Source organism: Narcine bancroftii, chromosome 12 (assembly GCF_036971445.1).
Source record: "Narcine bancroftii isolate sNarBan1 chromosome 12, sNarBan1.hap1, whole genome shotgun sequence".
Classification (NCBI taxonomy): domain Eukaryota; kingdom Metazoa; phylum Chordata; class Chondrichthyes; order Torpediniformes; family Narcinidae; genus Narcine; species Narcine bancroftii.
In genome coordinates this window covers 38,940,619-38,959,878 of record NC_091480.1, presented here as the reverse complement: position 1 = coordinate 38,959,878, position 19,260 = coordinate 38,940,619, and the positions used below count along the sequence as shown (strand labels likewise).

The following is a 19,260-nucleotide window of genomic DNA, read 5'->3' as shown; positions in this document are numbered from 1 at the left end:
ACCCCAGCCACAGCCTCTCCAGCAATGACTGGAGGACGCTGGCCGGGGTTTTCCCTACTCCATAATGTATTAAATTCTCCCAGTACATCAAGTTGTATAGGTTCTTGTATCTCAAGAGATGCAGTTTGCAGCGCCACCTCTACAGTTGGCAAATGCCTTTGAGTAACTCTTTGTTCTAAAGGCTGTTTGGCACCCTCTTTAGGGGGCTCTACCGATGTAACATAGAGCTCTACATCCGAACACTGTACCTCTCTCCTGGGATCCATTTCACGCTGAGTCCCGGTGTCTTTCCTGTAGGTCGGCTCCAAAACTTGAACTTTTGGAAAATGTAGTTTTTTGATGATCTGTTGTCGTTTTGTTTTGCTCTTTTCCACCAATTGTACCATCATAAGTTAAATTAACAGCACTGAAATTATCTAAACTTTTAAAGAATTTTAACGGGCATTTCTAGACAAAACAATAAGATAGAGTCAGGAGAGGACTGGAAGGCACGTCTGATCCTTACGCCATCTTGCCACGCCCCCCCCGCTGATTCTGTTTCTGATTCTGATTGAAGGTTCACCAGATTGATTCCTTGGTTGATGGATTTTCCATCTGAGAAATTAAGCAGAATAGGCCTGTCCTCTCTTGAGATTAGAAGAAAGAAAGATGCTTTCATTGAAACATTCAAAAGTATTGGCAGTGCTGATTCAGAGTTGATGTTTCTTTGTGCTGGGGTGTTGAAAACCAGAGGTGATCACGTTAATATAGGCGTTGGCCTTTCAAGACAGAAATGTGGAGACATTTCTTCACCAATGATTAGTGAATCTCTGGCATTTTCTTCGCAATGAGATATGATCAGTTGCCCACTACATTCAAGAAAGTAAGCTATCCATTTTAGATACAGAGAGATTTAAGATTATTGTGTTAAGTAAAAGAGCAGCCATAATTTTATTGAATGACACATTCCTGCATCTAATTCTCATAATTACTCTGCCTTTTTAACCTCTTCTTCCACTGGCTATCCATGAATGTGTTTCAGGAATGTCTTAATGACATATGTCAAAATAACAAAGCTATTTGTGGTCATTGATGTGGTGTTGCACTCTGCCTCAACTGCTATATCCGTAGATTTTAAATTTTGGCAATGCCTTTATAGTGTTAGCGATTAGAATTGGGGTTCGAATTCCACAGTGTCCATTCTCCCGTGTCTGCCTGGGTTTTCCCTGGGGGCTTTGGTTTCTTCCCACTGTTCGAAACATACTGGGGGTGTAGGTTAAATAGATGTAAATTGGGCGGCATGGACTTGTGGATTGAAAATGGCACACAACAAAAATAAAATTTACAAGAGAATTACTGGGAATGGTAGGCTTGATTTATAAGGAGAAGCTGGGTAGGCTAGAAATATAGAAAACTAAGAAGGGAACACACTAGAGGTTTATAAAATCATGATGGGCATAGATAATGTACATAGTCATAACCTTTTACACAGCTTCAGGGAATATAAAACCAGAGGTCAAAGACTTAAGGGGAGGGGAAAGATTTAAGAGAGATCTGAGGTTCACCTTCAAATGGAGTGTGGTAGAAGCAGGAACAATTGCAACATTCAAAAGTTGGGCAGGAAATGTTTGTGGGAATATAAACCAAATGAAAAAGGGACTAGCTTGGTAGGCATGGACAAGGTGGGCCAAAGGGCCTATTCAACCAATATGTAGTTATTTCAGAGAATCTTGCACCCTCAGCATTCATGGGTTAGGAACTCAGATACTGATCTTTATGTAGTTTCAATCATCAATTCCTTTGGGTTCCTTCCAGGAATATTTTCAAGGTGGCTTCTGATGGTATGCATCAATTAAGTGTTTTTGTTCAGAGCATAGAGTCAGGTAATTCACAATATGGAACATAATCATCCCTCTGGTTATTGATACTTCAAGGATTTCCTATTGTGCAACTTCCTTCAATAATAACCTGGATAAGTTTAATCGTTCAGTTGCTTGTACAATGTACCCATTACTAGGCAATTTTTTTCCACGTTTTGGTGTTTGATAACTCATTTTAGATCATAGATTAGCATCTGAATCCATATTTCTGATCAAGACGCCTGCTGCTTGCAATTTACTCCTGCTGTTATAATCCAGTTGTCTTTTTCCTTTCCCTAACCTATGCATTCAGTCTTAAATTTAATCTAGACAGGCCAGGGTGAATAATTGACATGTTCTCTGCAGAGCCCTGGTTAAATTTGCGGAAAAATAGAAGGAGTTTTCAAATTGTTTTTAAATGTTTAACCATTTGCCCTCTTCAGGATACTCTCTGCTGACATTCGAAGCACTTATTTATGGGTAAGGGTAAAAGGTTAAAGCTATTTAGGATGCCTCATAATTATTACAGGCCTGAATGCCTTCCTTGGAAAAAAAATTGTGTTGGAATAGTTCACAGAAAGTCATTAAATAAGTTATGCAAAGATAAAAAAAAGTTTTTCTGAGAGAAAGTTTTAAAAAGTTTTCTTTAAAGCATGTTACTTAAGATTATCATTAGACAAAGAAAAATAATTTACAAATTTGACAGCTGTTTTTAGTTGGTGCCAAACCCAAATATTCTGAAACAGTTGTAGGGGAGGAAATAAGTTGGAATGGTGGTAAATGAAACCACTTGTCTAGTTTCTGCATTCTCTTTGTTGTGGTTGCAGTTCGCCAAAGTGGGCTTCTAAACTTGTAATTACACTATCCATATTCCGAGGAAGGAAAAAGAAATGCAGAGGAAGCTTTCTCCTTTAGGGTATTTGATTATAAAGACGGAAGGAAGGGTCTTACTGAAGCACTCCAGGCCGCTTGTAATTGGAGAACTATTACCTTGCAGTGTAAATGCTTTTTGAAAAAAATCAAGATCCATAGTCAATTCCGATAAACCTGCCAAAGCAAAATAAATATTGAGTATTTTCACAAGGTTATTGTAGATGTGTGGCAGTCCGAAGAATTGATTTGTGACTTAGTGGATCAAGAAATTAACAGTTTAAAAAATCAACAATTTCAACATGTTAGTAGCAAGGTGTAGTATATAACTAACTTGAATTGAACAAAGAATGCACAACTTAACTATTAGATTTGGTTATTTTGTACTATTGAGTTCCAATCTTTTGAAATTGAAAATAATTTTACTTGTAATGCAAGTATTTAATAACAAGATTTTGGGCTTTGCCTATTTTGAGGTTTGGCATTCGCCCTTTAAAGTTTTTAATTTATTTTACAGTTATTTGTTCAATGTTTAACAACGAAGTGACAAACATAGTCATGAACCTAAATGGATTTTGTCATTGTAACTAGTTAACAAACAGATTAGGAGTGAGGAGCTGTGGTCTGCATCAAATGAAGAAATGAGCTCTGAGAGGACTGCTAGAATTTGTGGGATCAGCACGCAGATTTTCAGATTTATTGTCAGAGAGTACATGATATCACCTTCAACCTTGAGAATTTTTTTCCCTGCAGACGAGGCAGAATTACCACTTAATGGCAGTGCAAAAAAAAACTACAAAACGTATGCATGTAAACAAATAAAGAAATGTAAACAAACTGATTGTGCAATACAGAGAAATTAAAAAAAGTAAGAGTCCTTAAATGAGTCCCTGATTGAGTTTGTTGAAGAGACTGATGGTGGAAGGTAGCAGCTGTTCCTGAACCTGGTGGTGTGAGTCATTTGGCACCTATACCTCTTTCCTGATGGCAGCAGCAAGAACCATTGTACTCTGCTTCCTTCGAACTCCTTTAACAGTTACTTTAATATTACTTGAAAACTCGATCTCCTGGTTTTTGTCTGCAATTTTTTTGCTTTTAATGTATATTTTTGGCTGACAATATACCGTAAATATTCGTGTATAATGCATTCCGTGTATAATGCAACCCCCCCCCCCATTTTTGAGGGGAAAAAAGGGGAAAAATTTTAACCCCGTGTATAATACGACTCCCCTCACCTGCCTGAGTCGCGCTGGCATCTCTCCGCTCGCCCGGCCTCCTGAATTGCGCTGGCGTGTCTCTCTGCTCGCCCGCCCGCCTGGCCACCCAATTTGCACTGGCGTCTCTCCGCTCGCCTGCCCACCTGGCCTCCTGGGTTGCGCTGCTGACTACCGCTCGCCTGCAGAATTTTAAAAAAATTCTTTTACTCTCGTGTATAATGTGAAGCCCCCCCCCTATTTTTGAGGGGAAAAAAGGGGAAAAAGTTTTCGCATTATACACAAATATTTACGGTATCTACTTCAAAAATGCAATTTTTTCGTCACTTATTTTGTTTATTCTATCTGTACTCATCCCCCATGTCTTTGATATCAACCTCCTAATTTCATTTGATTTTATTGCAAGTTTTTTCATGTCTTTTTTTTACATTTTTAACAAATTCATTTCTGCACCTTCTTCATTCTTAAAGGTTTTCTGATATATCAAGTTTCTGGTATCTCCAGAATAAATTTTGTAAAAATGGAATAGTGAATTGTTTACATGAAAAATGGAAGTACAGTACCAATTTAAAAACATATATTGAAAATATGGAATGGATTCATGTGGAGAGAGGGATTAAAAATGATCAATTCCCTAAAATGTTGTTGAAACAAATCAACTGATTCCTTTCACTTTGAATAATTCTTTATTTGATAATTGGTAGCGTAAAGATAGACAGAGGATAAAAGATTGTTTTTTTATGATCTTTCTTTTTAACTTTTGAGCAATTAAAGATAAATATAATATACAAAATAATACAATTTTTGCATATTATCAACTAAAATCATTTGAAAACAAATTAGGAACAAATGTGAGACTCCCTGAACAAAGTCAATTTGAATGTATAATAACAGATACATTTATTATCAAGAAATTTATTACTAATATTTATATAAAATTACATGAAACTAAAAGAAATAAAGATTTATATAAATTATGATGGGAGAAAGATTTAAATATACAAATCCAAGAAATTGTGTCGAGAGTGTTATAAATACAGTTAATGTGAGATATCAAATGGTTCATTATAATTTTCTTCATTGATTATATTCCACATAAATTGAATGGACTTAATATTAATTATCTGAATAAGTGTTTTCAATGTAACAAGGAAATAGGGACCATTTTACATTCGGTATGGTCCTGTGTGGAAAGATTTGAGTGTATTATTAGCACAAATTATGAAGATAAAGATACAAAAAGATCCAAGAATATTTTTACTTGGGAATATATATGAGGAAGATATAAAATTGAAATTGGATAAATATCAAGAAATTTTTTTAAATATAGCTGTAGCGACTGCAAAGTAATGTATAACAGTCATGTGGAAAACGGAGAATTTGGTAAAAATAGACAGATGGCATATTGAAATGCAAAGCTGTATACCTTTAGAAAAAAGTACTTATAGTTTAAGGAATCAAATTGAAAACTTTTATAAAATTTAGGAACCATATATGAATTTTATGAATAAAAGTCCATCCACCTCCTCCACTTTGCCCACCCCCCTCAGTAATTCTAAAAAATAGTAATTGAATACTATATATGTGTTTCTTTTGGGGGAGGGGGGTTGGGTAGAAAATTTTAAAAATATTTTATGATTTTGTATGGTTTGTTAAGTTACTGTATTGGCGACTTCAGGGGTTTCTACGAGGCTCTAAAGGCTGTGTACGGCCCCTCACCCCAAGTCCAAAGCCCGCTGCGCAGCTCAGACGGCAAAGTCCTCCTCAGCGACAAGATCTCCATCCTCAACCGATGGTCAGAACACTTCCAATCTCTTTTCAGTACCAACCGCTCAGTCCAAGATTCCGCCCTGCTCCAGCTCCCTAAACAGCCCCTAAGGCTAGAGCTGGATGAGGTTCCCACCCTGGATGAGACATATAAGGCAATCGAACAACTGAAAAGTGGCAAAGCAGCAGGTATGGATGGAATCCCCCCAGAAGTCTGGAAGGCTGGCGGCAAAACTCTGCATGCCAAACTGCATGAGTTTTTCAAGCTTTGTTGGGACCAAGGTAAACTGCCTCAGGATCTTCGTGATGCCACCATCATCACCCTGTACAAAAACAAAGGCGAGAAATCAGACTGCTCAAACTACAGGGGAATCACGTTGCTCTCCATTGCAGGCAAAATCTTCGCTAGGATTCTACTAAATAGAATAATACCTAGTGTCGCCGAGAATATTCTCCCAGAATCACAGTGCGGCTTTCGCGCAAACAGAGGAACCACTGACATGGTCTTTGCCCTCAGACAGCTCCAAGAAAAGTGCAGAGAACAAAACAAAGGACTCTACATCACCTTTGTTGACCTCACCAAAGCCTTCGACACCGTGAGCAGGAAAGGGCTTTGGCAAATACTAGAGCGCATCGGATGTCCCCCAAAGTTCCTCAACATGATTATCCAACTGCACGAAAACCAACAAGGTCGGGTCAGATACAGCAATGAGCTCTCTGAACCCTTCTCCATTAACAATGGCGTGAAGCAAGGCTGTGTTCTCGCACCAACCCTCTTTTCAATCTTCTTCAGCATGATGCTGAACCAAGCCATGAAAGACCCCAACAATGAAGACGCTGTTTACATCCGGTACCGCACGGATGGCAGTCTCTTCAATCTGAGGCGCCTGCAAGCTCACACCAAGACACAAGAGAAACTTGTCCGTGAACTACTCTTTGCAGATGATGCCGCTTTAGTTGCCCATTCAGAGCCAGCTCTTCAGCGCTTGACGTCCTGCTTTGCGGAAACTGCCAAAATGTTTGGCCTGGAAGTCAGCCTGAAGAAAACTGAGGTCCTCCATCAGCCAGCTCCCCACCATGACTACCAGCCCCCCCACATCTCCATCGGGCACACAAAACTCAAAACGGTCAACCAGTTTACCTATCTCGGCTGCACCATTTCATCAGATGCAAGGATCGACAATGAGATAGACAACAGACTCGCCAAGGCAAATAGCGCCTTTGGAAGACTACACAAAAGAGTCTGGAAAAACAACCAACTGAAAAACCTCACAAAGATAAGCGTATACAGAGCCGTTGTCATACCCACACTCCTGTTCGGCTCCGAATCATGGGTCCTCTACCGGCACCACCTACGGCTCCTAGAACGCTTCCACCAGCGTTGTCTCCGCTCCATCCTCAACATCCATTGGAGCGCTCACACCCCTAACGTCGAGGTACTCGAGATGGCAGAGGTCGACAGCATCGAGTCCACGCTGCTGAAGATCCAGCTGCGCTGGATGGGTCACGTCTCCAGAATGGAGGACCATCGCCTTCCCAAGATCGTATTATATGGCGAGCTCTCCACTGGCCACCGTGACAGAGGTGCACCAAAGAAAAGGTACAAGGACTGCCTAAAGAAATCTCTTGGTGCCTGCCACATTGACCACCGCCAGTGGGCTGATAACGCCTCAAACCGTGCATCTTGGCGCCTCACAGTTTGGCGGGCAGCAGCCTCCTTTGAAGAAGACCGCAGAGCCCACCTCACTGACAAAAGGCAAAGGAGGAAAAACCCAACACCCAACCCCAACCAACCAATTTTCCCTTGCAACCGCTGCAATCGTGTCTGCCTGTCCCGCATCGGACTGGTCAGCCACAAACGAGCCTGCAGCTGACGTGGACTTTTTACCCCCTCCATAAATCTTCGTCCGCGAAGCCAAGCCAAAGAAGACTTTGTATTGATACAAATGATAAATACAATTTTCAAAAAAAAGTTCCTGGGATCTCTTACAAACCCTTTCTTATCTTATGGTACCAGTTGTGCACTGGGACATCTGGCGTCTTGATTTGACAGGAACATTTTTACCCTGAGCTGTCGAATCTTCTTGATTGTATCAAACTGCTATTTGACTTGAGTGTCTTCTGTTAGCTATTTCCACACCTTCAGTAGTTGCTTCCATTTCCCTTTGACTAAAGCACTTCACGATCAACCAAAATTGGCCTAAGCATAATTTTGAATATTTTCTTCCTTTTAAGCATTGTTTATTTCCCCCCAGTACAAAGCCAAATCTCACTGAATTATGATCTGATATAAAAGTTCTTCAACAATACTCCTTCTACCTGCCCAACTTTGTTTCTACCCTCTCTTGGGTTTGTGAGTTTTTTTTAGAGATATAGCGCTGTAACAGGCCTTTTGGTCCTCGAGCACATGGTGTCTAATTACACCCAATTAACCTGCAAACCCTGTATAATTTTGGAAGGTGGGAAGAAATGGGTCACCCATGCTGACATGGGGAGAACATACCCACTCCTTACAGACAGTGCCGGATTTGAACCTAGGTCACCGGCACTGTAATAGCATTGAGCTAACCGCTATGCTAACCATGCCGCTGTTAAAAGCTTCAATGAATTAGGTTTAAGATTTTTGTGACCTCCATACCTTTTCACTTTGAATGCATCCCAGATAATATTAGGATGATTGAAATCCCCCTCTATTATCGTCATGGTGTTTTTGCACTTGTCAGTAACTTGCCTGCACATATGTACGTCTAAAGTCATCAGAATGTTTGGCTCTGATTGTAATTGCTGGGGACCCTCCATTCCCTCACAACACCCCAATCATAAGATATCAAACTGAATATTAATTAGAAGAAAAATTCCCTCAGAAATCTCTACAGTTTTGCTTTTCCCCTTTTTATGTTCTTCTCTCTCACCCAGTCTCCCTATGTCTCCATCTGCAGGTTGACCGCCCTCTGAATGCACTATTCACAAAATACCCACAGTGATATCAGTTCTTGCTCCTGCTCAAAAATGTGGAGTTTGAGACACATTTTGCATCTGCGTTTATCCAAAAACAGCCCTGGAGTTCCCATCTAGCCCAGCAGATGGATTCTGCTGGTCTCAGTAGTTCTGTTCCTTTATTTATTCTTGAAGAAGAGGCACAATAATAGAACACCTACCTAATCAGCAGCTTTGTACTTATTATAAAAAGTTCTTGGCTAAGCCTCCGATGTATATAATAGCTAAAGTTTCAAAGAGTTGAGTCATCCTTGGTGGCAGTATTATGGGGTAACCAGTTCTCGCTCCTCACCCAATTAAATAGCAACTGCAGCTGCACCTAGCAAAGTTTCCCATTGACTAAAGCTATGAAGCTGAAAGTTGTTACACCCCCAGCAGAAAACTTAACAAGCTTATTGAAAGCAATCAAGTCTTATAACCTTTGAAATTCCTCCATTCACCAAAATAACAAACCTATTCTTTAGAAATACAATTTGTTTCCGATTATCCAAAATGCTTGGGATCTGACCTATCTCGGCCATCAGGATTTTTCGGATAATCGAGAAATTTATTTAAGCAGACCTATAGTGTCAGTAGAGCACTTGTATCCATGGTTAAACACAACAAATAACAATAGAAGATTTTTCAAGCAGCTTGACTTTCTGTTCTAATGTTTCCTCCTTCTCACTGACATCAATCAGACCTTTTTGCCATTGCAGCTCTATCTCTAAACAGTATACAAGAACTTAGTTGATTCCAATGGCACTAACTGAATGACATACCCCCACCTGAGCTGTATCTTTGACCAGTACATGAGACCTCTGTTAATTCCAATGGTGTCAGAGTCCCACTTGAGCAGTTGGATGAAATCTTGTCCTTATAGCCATATCTTTGACCAGCACAAGAGATCTCTGTTGATTAAAAATTATGTTAACCGCACGTCAGACCCCTGACCTGAGCAGGGTGGGTCAAAAAAATTAAACTTTTTTCAAATTGTGACATCATGTCTCAGCTGAAATTTTCTTTGGATATTCGAGAATTTCGGTAGATCGGTTTCTGGATAACTTGTGGAATATTTCTATGCCAGCCACTGTAAATGTTGACTCCAGTTTCATCAAATATATAATTCAGTTGGAAAACATTGCATCAAATAAAGATGCAGGCAAGGCCTAAAAGGCATGGAAGTAGGTAATGTATATAATATATAGTGGGTTCTGAATGATCACAAATTTACTAGAAGAGTACACATTTTATTTTTATTTTGTGGCTCAATTGAAAAAATTGAAATGGATATTGCATGATATAGTTTTTTGAGTAGATAGCCTGCTATGCATAACAGTAAAAAGAGGTTGAAGGCCTGTGGGATGGTGTCACAGCAGTTGACCAGCAAAGGCTCAGTGGTTGAAAGAACCACACAGGTTGCAGGCAGCTGGAGTCTTGCTCATGGGAACCAGGTATCGAAGCCAGGATTTGAGAGAATGCTGAGGATAAGAAGGGTTCCCGAAGAGCCTTGGGTGCTGAAGGCTTCCTGATTGTATCGGAGGTTTGGATCTGGAGTTCAGGCTGCAGTTGCTTTGGAGGTGAATCCATGGATACTCAGTAACTTTAAAAAGGCTCTCTTTTACCTCTCTTTCTTTCTTACTGTCAGGGAGAGCTGGGCAACACTAATGACACCTCTTTGTCTGCCTGACAGTCGGCAGAAGTCAATGTTGTGTCATATGATGTGTTCTGTGCACTCACTGCAACTGGATTTTGGACCTCCAAATGGTAAGACCACAGTCTATTTGGGTCAGCAGCAGAATGTTGAGCATCATTATGCTGAGAACTGGCGCATCTCATTGTCGTCTGCTCAGCCTGCTCCTGTTCATGCTACTGACTGATGACTGCAAGGCCAGATCCAACTTCAATAGAATCATCAAGTTTGCAGATGATATGTGACGTGCCCCCCATTTTCCAGTTCACTTTATTTTTGTGGGACTGTCCCTTTAATAGACTAGATTTAGCAAAAGCCTGCGGATATTTGGAAAGTGATTGTGAACTAGCAGGAGCGGGTTCCAAAATGTTGATTCATTTGCAAAGTGAAGGGGAGCAGTCTTGGAGAAGCCATGGGTAGAGGCCATGTGACCAACTTCTTTTAAAAAAAAGTACACACTTTGTTCGAGAGGCCATTTTAAGAAGGCAGCACAAGAGAAACATCTCTTCAACCTCCTTTGTGCAATTGAGAAATCCTGTGTGGTAATAGACAGGAATGTCAGATTTCCTCCTTTTGCTTACCGAGGGATGAGAAACTACTTCAACTGACCCCCAAAAAGGGTTTTAAAGTTGCAGAAGAAATACTGCACTCTACTAACCTGCGAAAAGGATTCCCTATTGTAGCTCTCTACTTGACTGCCTTGAGAAAAGGGTTCTCCATTGGCAGAAGAAATATGGAACTCCAACTACCCATAGAAGGGCTTCTAAATGCTGAAGAAGGCCCCTGTCTAAAATAGGACATTTCTCTGAAGTACCAAAGAAAGGGTTTTCATGAGTTAAACAACCTTCAGTCAGCCCTGGTCTCTGTCTCACCATTCACCGAAGGCCTGGGTGCCTCAACCATTTAAAGCCTGCGTGTTGTATCAATCTTGAGCCCATATGTCATCACTGAATTTATGAACTTTGAACTTGGAACTGCCTTCTGAGAATTGAGCCTTGAGCTGTAGCGGCTTGGGGTATTTCACATACATCAATATATTTGCGCATAGTTAAAGTTTAAGTTAGAAAATTGTATATAAATTTAGTTATGTTTAGATAAGTTAGTTAAATTAGAGTAGGTGTTATAGAATTGTTTGATCAATAATTTAAAATTTTATTTTAAATATAACATCATCTGGGTTAATTTTTATCGCTGCTGTCTGGTACATAACAGACACAACAGTAGTTGGCCTCATCAGCACTGCAGAAAAGAGGTGAAAAATCTTGTGAAATGATGCAAGAGTAATAACCTGAGTCAACATGGACAAGACAAAGGAGATGATTGTGAACTTCAGGAGGACCAGGATGACCACACTCCACTCCACATTAAGAGCTCAGCAGTGGAGAGAGTAGAGAGGACCAAGTTCCTTTGAGTCCACTTAAGAAATAACCTATCCTGGACGCACAACATCTCCTCACTTGTCGGGAAGGACTACACTTCCAGAGAAGACTGAGGCGGGCAAGGTTTACTGGTCACCATTCTGTCAACTTTCTACTGGAGCTCTATCGAGAGCACCTTGGCTGGCTGCATCACAGTGTGGTATGATTACTGTAGACCATTAGATTGAGGTCAATCCACAGAACCATAAGTGCAGAAGAGAGGTTTTCATGGGGTCTCCTTCCTTCCCCCTCCCCCCCATCGAAGTGATCTATTTAAAAAATTTTTTTTTATCCACAGCACAGTACAAACCGATTCTGGCCAATAACCTTCAAGCCTGTACGTTTTGAAAGGTGGGAGGAAACCAATGTACAAACCCCAACCAGACAGCGCTGGATTTGAACCTGGGCTACTGGCATTGTAATAGCGTAATGCTAACTGATATACTAACCATTCTGCCATGTATACATGTACATACATTTTGCATAAGTATTGTTTGCCTGTATGCGTGTTTGTCTGTGTGTTTGCATGTTTTTGCACCAAGGACTGGAGAACTCAGTTTGTCAGTTTGTAAATATAATTGGATTATAGTAAACGATAATAAACTTGAACTTGAAAATGACAATAAAGGAATATTGGAATCCTGTCCAATCAATTTGATTGAATTTTTTTGAAGAGGTAATAAAATTTATTGACATTATAAACCACGATAATCTTTGATGAAATTGATTCAAGCCAAGTTGGCAAATTGGTGTGTTTCTTTATGAGAAAAAACTATGTTTGTTTTCTTTGGAGCAGAAATTGAGGGGTTCACATGGCAGAGGTGTACATATGTCTGAAGAACATAAATATTCAGAAACATGACAGAGGTGAGAAGTGTCTAACAGGGTGAAGGGTGTGGAGGGGATCTGGGAAAGAATTTTTTTTACCCAGAGTGTTGTTTGAATCTGGAATATGATGGCAGAGTTGGTGTTGGAGGTAAGTACATAAATATCTAGATGAACAGTTAAATCCCCAAGGCACAGAAAGCTATGGATCAAGAGCTAGTAAATGGCATTAGTACAGATGGGTATTTGATGGTTGCTTGGAAATGGTGGCTGATAGGCCTATTTCTGTACTATGCAACTCTAACCCCAGGATGGGCATGACTCAGGCTGTTGTTGGTATAAATTGTTGAAGAAATTAGTTGATTATTGAGTGAGTGAATGTAATTAAAGAGGAAGAAATTTAAAAGGTACGAAATTAACACAAAAGAATGTAGAGGATGTGAAATGCAGAGCTGCAAGGATGACCCAGCAGTTCAGATTTTGCCAATAGAGTGAGAACTGAACCAATGTCACTCTTGGATGCCCTTCTGACTAGTTCTGATACAGAAATTGAGTTACCTGTTGACATTCAGATAGCACAGCATGGTTAATGTGGCAGAGTTACAGTGCTAGAGAGCTTATTTTGGACCTGCTGCTGTCTGAAAGGAATTTGTATGATCTCCTCATGCCCACATGGGTTTCCTCTGGGTGCTCCAGTTTTCTTCTATGTTCCATAGATATATGGGGTTAGTAGGTTAATGAGTCACATGTATTTGGATGATGTGGGATCATGGGCCAGAAGGGCCTGTTACTATGCTGTATCTAAATTTTAAAAAACTCTCACTTTCTGTTTTGTATTAGAACTTCAAAGTTCTTCTGTTGGCCAGTTTTATCTGCTGAGTTTTACTGGCATTTTCTGCTTTTTTTTTCAGATTGCCAGCATCTGAGTTTGCTTTTTTATTTTCATTCAGTCAAAAATATTTTGATTCAGCGTAAGCTGCTGCTTAAAGAGGGGTGAAGTCAGTGATTGTTTGCAGTGTTTGCTAAGGCATGTGTAAAATACATTTTTACTACTCTCCAGGCAAACATTAAATCTTCACTGTGACCTGTTATTTAATTATTAAAGTAACTGCTTTCTCACTTATCTATGTAAAATGCACGCATTTTTGTTCCCACATGTTCTTTTAACTTAATGAACAGGCTCTTGTAGCTGGTCATTTGGTTGCACCTTCAAGGATAGTAATTGCTTCTCATTCTCAATGGAAATCATTCCCATTACCTTTTCTAGATTTGGATTATAGCGATAAAATGCAAGTGATTAATTGGATCTTAGTCAATGTCATGATGGAAATAGAGAAGATGGAGAAAGAAATTGACTTTACTTAAAGTTGTTTTACATGATGAATTATGCCTCATTTCGTTCAATGAAGCAAAATACTGCAGATTCTGGAGATCGAAAATGAAAACTGGGAATAGTCAGACAGACAGCATCTGTAAGGAGTAAAACAGTTAGTGTCTCAGGCCAATGTTCTTTCATCAGAACTTGGAAAATCCAGTTTAAGATGCATAAAAAGGCAGCTGGGATGAAGAACAATAAGGGAAATAGAATCCAATGGAAGTGAGTTAAACAAGGTCTGCAGATGCTGGGGACCTCCAATTTTCATTACCCCCCTTTACCCTGGTTCTCTCTCTTTCCATATTCCGCTATCTCCTTTCTTCCAGCACCCAAACTCCTTCTCTTGTCCGATCAGAAAGCTACACTTGACCTATCACCTCAGCATTTTTCTCTCCTACGCTCCTCCCTGACTTTTTACTTGTTGCCTGTGCTTCTCCACTGCCCCTTCCTCCTTTGTCTCCTCCTCCCCCTTCCCCTTCCCCTTTTTATTCAGGCCTGAAACATTACTTACTATGGGTGCTGTATGGCCTGCTGAGTTTCTTCAGCATATTTGTGCATTTCAATGGAAGTGAACAAAATAAAAGAGAGAGGCAGACCTGTTGCTTTTCCAGGAGTGCCCATTATGAAGAAACTCTGCTGCTGTTCATCTTTTTAAGTTTATTCATCTTCTTTGGTTTTTCTTCCTTATTAGGTAACCTCACATTTTAAATGTTGACATACAGCACATAACAGGCCCTTCTGGCCTATGAGCCTTCTGGAAGGGTGAAAGTAAACTGGAGCACCCAGTGAAGACCCACACAGACATACAAACTCCGTACAGACAGTGCTAGATTCGAACCTGCTGTAATAGCTAACCACCACACTAACCGTGATTTCTGGACCATTGATGTAGCAAACTGAGTTTCAATCCCGCCTTGGGAGCTGAGGAATTTAAATTCAAGCTTTAAATCCAGATTTATTTTGAACAAAATGTTAGCACATAACTTATTGTATAAACTCACACGGTTACTAAGATCCATCAGGGGAAGAAATCTCATACCCTTATTTAGAGTGTTGGCAATTCTAGTCTATCAATGTCTCCTCTTCATTGGCAATTATAGATGGAGAGAAAATACTGGTGTTGTCAGCTGTGTCCACATTCTATCAGCAAATAAATACTGTAAATTGGTGTTACTGTGGCAAGCTGTAAAGTTTGGGAAGCAGGGTGGGAAAGCAAACCATGGGGACACTGCAGAAGTCTGCAAGTTAAATGTGCTGCCAAGCAAAAGATCTGAAAATAAAAGAAAACATGTTCAGTTGGCCAGGCAGCAACTGGAGAAAAACAGAATTAACATTTCAGATCGATAACCTTGCATTAGATCTCTGCCTCTTAAATGTAAAAACCCCAACTCCTACATTGTAGCTATCTGGTAAAATGCTTATCTCTTGCTCATTACCTGGATATTGACTGGAGGTTGTTGTCACCACTACCAGTGAGTCGATAATTAACTGCCACTATTTTTTAAATCAGGTCAGTTGAGCCATTTGATGGCAAATTATCTTTAATATTAGGCACTTTCAGGTGGCCAATTGCTCTGCATGTAAAGCCACATGTTTAGGCAATATGTGGCTGTTTTGAGGCCACCTGAATGTGCAGGAGGCGCTCTTGAGATGAGCTACGTAACCCTCCTCTGAGAGGGATAATCAACTCAGCTTAGTGGCTCCCCCAGCCACCTGAATGCAGCTGGCTGAAAGCAGATGTTAAAGGATCAGGCTGCTGATCACAGCTGACACTGGGCAGGAGCCGAGTGTGCTCAGAGCCGCCTCCTGTGCAGCTGTGTCCTTCAGGTTGCCAGCGTTGCGCTTTAAACGCTGCCACCTGAACGGCAATTTAAAGGGCCACTTCTGCTTCTTCAGGTGCATTCTTAGCGGAGAATGCACCTGAAAAAGCCTATTGTGAAATTTTTGTTCTGCTTTTTAATTTATTCTAAATTTTCTTTCCTTTGTTTTTCAGGTACTCCTTCGGTAAGTGCATAACATGTAAAATATTTTGAAAATCATACATCACAAATATAGTGGAAAATATGATTTGCCGTAAGTAGTTTGAATGAAAGCTTATTAAAGTGTATCTGACATTGCAATGGTAAATGATGGAATGATGTATGTTACGCATGTCTAATTATTGGATGTAAGTATGTAAATGATTCTGATAAAAAGTCTCTTCCTAAGTCATCAAACTGCATTGCAGTACACTTGTGAGATCGTTGGGTAAGATCTTGCTGCCTTTCACTGGTTGCCTGTTCTCTTGTGCTGTTTAGTTTTATTTGAAGGAACCCCAAATTATCGAGTGATAATTCATATATATATTCATATAATTCATATATTTCATATAATTCATATATTCCAATTGTTGTTTATAACAAAAAAGGTGGAAATTATGATGACTCTCCATAGAATGAAACTCATTTTTGCCTAGGCTGTAAAATGGTATTTTTTTATCTGCACTTTATATTATTAGAGATTAGAGACATTTATTTAGGCATCCTTTTGGGCATTTTCTCAATATTGTGGCCAACCATTTCAATTTTGCATCCCACTCCCATATCTGTCCATGGTCTCATGTACTATCCCTCAAGACCACCCATAAATTGGAGGAACAACACTTGAATTTCCAACTGGGTACTCTCTAACTGGATGGTCTGGTTTCTGCTAACCTGCTCTCCGATCTCCCTCCCTTCCCTTTTACCTTGTTTTCTTTCCCTTAGCTCTCCACCCCCCCTTCCTTCTTTATTTACAGAGCCATCCCTCCTTCCCTCATCTACCTCTTATCTCCTGTCTTTGGGACTGTGCTCCTCCCTCTACCCCTACCCACCTACCATTTTATTTGGATGCCTGCCAACATTTTTCCATACCTTAATGAAAGACTCAAGCCTGAAATATTGGTTATGTATCTTTATATTTGCTATATAAAGTATACTGTTTGACCTGCTAAGATTCTCCAGCATTGTGTTTGTACTTCTCTCATAGTGTTATAGACTCTTGTGTTTTACCCCTCACTGTAATTGGATCCTGGAATCCCTAATGGAAAGACCATAGTCTATCCGGGTCGGTAGCGGAACGTCAAGCATCATCGCGCTAGGGCTGTGTGCTCAGCCCACTCCTGTTCACGTTACTAACCCACGACTGCATTGCCAGATCCAGCTCCAACAGTGTCATCAAATTTGCAGATGACATAATAGTAATCGGCCTCATCAGCAACAATGATGAGTTGCACTACAGAGAAGAGGTGGAAAATCTCGTGAAATGGTGCAAGAGTAACAACCTGAGTCTCAATGTGGATAAGACGAAGGAGACGAAATAGGGCGGTACGGTTGGCGTAGCGGTTAGTGCAATGTCTTTACAGCCCCAGTGAGTGGGACTGGACCTGGATTTGAATCTCCTGCTCTCTGTCAGGAGTTTGTATGTTCTTCACGTGTCTGCATGGGTTTTCTCCAGGGATTCCAGTTTCCTCCCACCTTCCAAAAAGCGTGCCGGGGTGTAGGTTAATGGGGTGTAAATTGGGCGACAGGGACTCGTAGGGCTGAAGTGGCCTGTTACAATGCTGTATGTCTAAAAATTTTTAAAAAAGGTGATTTTGGTCTTCAGGAGGACCAGGAATGACCACCCTCCACTACACAACAACACCTCTGTAGTGGAGAGCACTAAGTTCCTTGAAGTTCATTTAACTAGTGACCTATTGTGGACACTCAATATCTTCTACTTGTCAGGAAGGCACAACAGCGACTGTACTTCCTGTGGGCAAGGCTACTGCCCACCATTATATCAACATTCTACAGGAGCTCTATCACAGTGTGGTACAGTTGCTGCAGAGAAATGGATCAGAGGTCATTCCACCAGACCATAAGAGAAGCAGAGAGGATCACTGGAATCTCCCTCCCCCTTCATTGATTGATCTACCAGGATCGTTGTCTGAAAAAGGCACGCAAAAAATCATTGAGGACCTCTTCCACCCTGTACACAGCATCTTTCAGCTGCTCTCATCGGGGAAGAGATCCAGGAGTATCAGAGCCAGCATCACCAGGCTGACGAACAGTTTATTCTATTGGGCAGTGAGAACGCTGAACGACCAAAGGAACTGCTCACACTAACCATCTGAGAATCTCATATTCGCAAAACAATATTTATTTATTTATTCATTTATTTGTATATATGAATATTTGTCCTGCATATGTATTGCTTGTCTGAATGTGTGCTATGTCTGGATGTGTGCTGACGTGTTTTGCACTGAGGACAGGAGAATGCTGTTATGTCAGATTGTACTTGGGCAATCAGATGACAATAAACTTGACTTGATATTCCACTGGAAGATAAATATCAGGAATAACACTGGAGAAAGGACATATTATTAGTGGTTATCATAATTCATTTTTTGGTCTCATAGCTATTTCCTAATCACATGTAACATTTATAAATAATGAATGATGAAGATGTCAAGACATGAAAAATTAGGAAAAAATATTTAAGGATTAACCTTAAATTAACACGAATACTAAAGACTTCAACATCGTAAGTGACAATGCTAATGTTCCTTCCTTCTGCCAAATTTAAATTAAGCCATGTTTTAAATTGACATGTGATGGTAGAGCAATGATTCGTTAACTTTGATGTCCTCGAGCTCTTCCATTAGCACTTAAGCTCAAAGATGTTAGAGATCGAAAATAGCTGTAACAAATATTTAAATTTCAACGAGGGCTGTGAACTATTAATTAACAGGTTAAAATTTGAAACAAATTTTAGGAACAAAAACATTTTTTTTGCAATGTTATTTAATTGTAATAGAAGTATTGCTAGTGAATTTAGTTGTCCTGCAATGAGAAGAGGCTGAATGCTGTTTGTAGCAAAAGATAATTGGGCAACCTTATTTTGAGAAAAGTCCAAGCAAATTGGCCATTCCTTCCCAAAAAAACCCCCAACTTGCCTCCAAAGGAATTGTGAAAGGTAATTTGAAAAATGTTGCCAAAGTAACTGTACTTTGCAGAAATTCCTCTTTTCAGTCTCTCTCTTGATGAAACAGTTGGAATATATTTAAATGAAAATAACAGTTGCGCACTCTGGTAAATTATAAAATCAAATCATTTTAAACAAAAAAAAGTAATCCAACTTGTCTGCAAGTGAGGAAGCAGCTGTACCAACACACAACTTGACCCGACTGCTCCACTATCAAGGGTCAAGAATTTCCTCTGAAGAGAGGTCTTTGACCTACTATTTCTAGGCTTGCATATCTTTTTAGTGCATTTATCTATCC

At 40.0% G+C, this 19,260-nt stretch overlaps 1 protein-coding gene across 1 annotated transcript in view; it reads left to right on the top strand.

The window, feature by feature from the left end:
• Positions 1 to 19,260, top strand: part of lmf1 (lipase maturation factor 1) — an 868,109-nt gene that overhangs the window by 97,429 nt on the left and 751,420 nt on the right. The window contains exon 3 of the mRNA XM_069904828.1: positions 15,970 to 15,980. Coding sequence (XP_069760929.1) covers positions 15,970 to 15,980 — 11 coding nt within the window. The remainder of the gene's footprint in view (positions 1 to 15,969; positions 15,981 to 19,260) is intronic.